The sequence below is a fragment of the Carlito syrichta genome, unplaced genomic scaffold, assembly GCF_000164805.1.
Source record: "Carlito syrichta isolate Samal-C Ts95f unplaced genomic scaffold, Tarsius_syrichta-2.0.1 Scaffold123367, whole genome shotgun sequence".
NCBI classification, from domain to species: Eukaryota; Metazoa; Chordata; class Mammalia; order Primates; family Tarsiidae; genus Carlito; species Carlito syrichta.
This window is the reverse complement of record NW_007067463.1, coordinates 6,952-10,390: the sequence shown is the minus strand read 5'-3', so window position 1 is coordinate 10,390 and position 3,439 is coordinate 6,952. Positions and strand designations below refer to the sequence as shown.

Sequence of the window (3,439 nt, the reverse complement as noted above, 5' to 3'; positions counted from 1 at the left end):
CAGGCGGGTCTCGAACCCGCGGGCTCAGGCAATCCACTCACCTCAGCCTCCCAAAGGCGCGGGATTACAGGCTGAGCCACGGAGCCCGGCTCCGACTAATTTTTAAAATTTTTTGTAGAGATGGGTTTTGCTATATTGCCGAGGTTGGTCTCAAACTCCTGGGCTCAAACAGTCCTCCTGCCTCAGTTTCCCAAAGTGCTGGGATTACAGGCTTGAGTCACTGCACCTCGCCTGCTTCTCTTCTGAGACCCATTCTGTCTCATGCCTCCACCAGCCTCCACTCTCCACCTGTGGCCTGTGGTGAGAAGGTGCTCACAACACAACCTGTTTGCATCTCGATCTTGATCTTCCCAGCCAACCCAGAAGGTGGCTAAAAGGCTGGCAGAGGGGAGTGCCCTGGTCCTCCGGTGGGACTGGGAGGAACCCAAGCAACCTTAGTGGGTGACTCTCCTGTGGCTCCCTAAGTGAATATGGTGATGTCTTGTCTGGAGTTTCTCTCAACGCCGAGAAGCCGCCCCCCGGTCGGAAAGTCCATGCATGCTTGGGGAGGCCATGAAAGGAAAAAGGGGTGGCTCATTCTGCCAGTAATGAAGAAAGTAGAAATGAATTCATGCAGCAGGCAGAGCTCCCAGGTGGGAGGAAGGAGAGCAACGTGTCCTCACTTCCTGGGATCAGATAGCACATGGCCATGCATGTATGGGTGTGAGTGCTCCCATAATCATACACTTCCCTGGCTTCCACTCTGCCTATGGTCTAATTTCAACTCCTTCAGCTGCTGTATCCACCCATCAAATTATGAGTGTAAAAGCACTTTGCAAACCCTAATACTCTATGAAGAAGTACAAAGTATTGCTGTAATTACATCATTCTTACGTCCAATGGTTAAGATTTCTGCTGCCCACCTTTTAGCTACGTGAGGCCTAAAGAGAGGAAGAGCTAGGCCACTCCTCAGCTCCAGAGTCTCCTGGCCCTCCCCCCTTCCAGCTGTCCACAGCTGGTTGCTGTACCAGAGGCATAGGGGAAAGCAGATAAAAGGTTATTTACTGGGACACAGAGACAGAAGCTGGGAGAGATGTAATGATAGAATCCCTTAAAACCTGAAGCCTCACCCTGCGTCTCTAATAGGGAGACCTAGGGTGGGGGTGGTGATGGTGGGATGGGGAGATGGGATACTGGGGAAAGCAGTGGGTTCGGGCCTCCTGCTTCCCCCGCTGACTCCTACCTTGGCCTTGCCGGTCATGCCCAAGAGGAAGCTGAAGGTCCGTCGCAGGGAGGAGCCGGCCCAGGTACCTGAATGCCCTTCCAGCTGGCTACAGCTGCAGAAAGAAAAAGAGACATGAGGGGGTGGCCACAGGGCGGAAAAGAGGAAAAAGATGCTCCCTGAGAGGTGGTGGATGGAAGGACCATGAGCAGCAGACTGAGAAGAGAGACATGAGGGCAAGACCCTAAGGGAAGGGACAAGGCAGAAAGGAAGGACTGGGAGAGAGAGACAGGAGCCCCCAGTCTGACCTCCTAGAACTTCCTGGATGTGGACACTTCGGTTTCCCAGTTTCCTCTATTTAGGAGGAAAGCCCCAGGCTCCTCCCAGATAAATGCAGACTCCTCCTTCCCATCTAATCCAGGCTCAGTATGGGAGGGTGCAGTCTTCTGTCAAGCTACTCCCCAACGGAAGTGGTATGGGGTGAGGGCTCTCCAGGGGGGCATTTACTCCTCTCTGAACAAGAGCCCTGTGTGCGACCCTCTCTGCTGTTTGGAAAGGGCCTCTGGGCCTGGAGCCAATAAGGACTGAATTTCCTGGGATTTCATCAGCCCCATCCCATGAGCTAATCCCAAACCCAGAGCCAGGAGGATGTGTCAGCTAGAGATTTTCAGGACCACAAATCAGAGCCTGTTATCTTAAAGGGACCATCACTTGCTCACACACCCACGCTGTCTAGAGGGCTGACCCACTCTAATCAGGCTTCAGCCACAGCAGCCAAATAAACAGGTGTTGATTGTGCGTGCTTATTTACATAGTTGTTGAAACCTCCCAGCCATCACCTCCATTCCTGAACCTCCAGGCCCTGCCCTCTCTGCTGGGAGCTCTTGCCGCTGTTGCCCAGCTCTTCATGGGGCCAGTCCCCATTAGTCTGTTATTGGAGCCATCCAGAGCGGATCCATGATCCTTGGTCACTTTCTCACTGAGACTGTCCACCAGCCCATCTGCCCTCGCACCTTCACATCACTGACAACAGCAAGCGGCTTCTACTCTTTTATTCAGGGAACATTCTGTGGCCTTGGATGCGCCTTTTCTTTCCCTGATTTCTCCCCGACCCCATGTGGCTACCAGAAACCTGCTGAGCCTCCTTACCTAAGAAAAGAGGGCAAATTCTACATAGCTCAGGGAAAGATATTTGGAGGTCTTCCATCAGAAATGTTAAGGGGAACAATGGGGCTACAAAACCGTGGCCCAGACCTGCTGTTTTTCCCCTATCTAGGCCTTTAAAGAGCGCCGGGTCCCCCAAACTCACCTTTTCCTGAGGTCAGTGGCAGAGGACCGGAATAAATTCCCTGCCAACACAAAAGGAGAGGAGAAGTGTCTAGCTAAAGCCAGACAAAGGCGCCCAGAGCTTCCTCCCCCACCCGCTTCACCTGGATCAGGTTCCCAAGCTGCAGGTGCATTTGACGCCATTCCTGAGGGCGGGCACTGGGGAGCGGGGAGGGGGGCGGGGTCTGATCAGAGCAGAATAGAAGGACTCAAGAGCCAGGGGCACTAGCACCAGGGCTATGTGGAGAGAGGGGCTGGGAGCTGGATGTATCAGTTCTGTTTCTGGTGAGTGAGGAGGGCAGAGGTTTCACCTAGAGCTCCCAGTATTCCATCTTGAGGACAAGGTACATCGCAGGTAACTGTCCTCCATCTGGTGACAGGAGATGCTGGAGAACCCCACTGTGTCCTATGTCCTTCATTTGTTGTAGAGTCTCCGAATTCCAAAGTCCAGAATTCATACCACTCATTTCAATAAAGGCATTTGGGAGGCAGAGGGGCAGGATCGTGCAGCTAGATGTGATCCAGAACTTCTGGACCCTGAGCAGCTGGCTCTGAGGAGTGGTGATGAGACAGGAGAAGGGGGCACCACTGCTTGCCTCCCCACTTTACTCACTATCTGGATTCGAGCAGTCCAAGAGGCAGTTGATGTCACTCATGGATACAGACTTGGACAGCATGCCAGTGGCTGAGGAGTGGTCCAAAGGGCCCGCAGATGGATGACAGGAATTCTGACCCTAGAATCATGTTGAGAGTCCTCACACAAAAGCAGGCTTCATGCATATCCCCACTTCCTGCTCTTTGCTTTCCTGCAGCTTGGCCCTGCTTCAAATCCAGGCCTTCCGCCCTCTCTGCTACCCATATCTGGGATAGTGCACTTGAAATAGTTGGGAAGTTATTCCTGCTATTTAGTGT

At 53.1% G+C, this 3,439-nt stretch overlaps 1 protein-coding gene across 2 annotated transcripts in view; it reads right to left on the bottom strand.

The window, feature by feature from the left end:
- Positions 1 to 3,167, bottom strand: part of ARHGEF2 (Rho/Rac guanine nucleotide exchange factor 2) — a 37,486-nt gene extending 34,319 nt beyond the window's left edge. The window contains exons 1-3 of one of the 2 annotated variants that reach the window (XM_008048345.2): positions 3,141 to 3,167; positions 2,511 to 2,550; positions 1,223 to 1,316 (exon numbers count right to left, since the gene is read on the bottom strand). In XM_008048345.2, coding sequence (XP_008046536.1) covers positions 1,223 to 1,240 — 18 coding nt within the window. In that variant the 5' untranslated portion in view covers positions 1,241 to 1,316; positions 2,511 to 2,550; positions 3,141 to 3,167. Of the gene's footprint in view, positions 1 to 1,222; positions 1,317 to 2,510; positions 2,551 to 3,140 lie in introns of those variants that run through there. The other variant, XM_008048343.1, reaches the window with a different exon arrangement.
- Between the last annotated feature and the right edge of the window lie 272 nt (positions 3,168 to 3,439).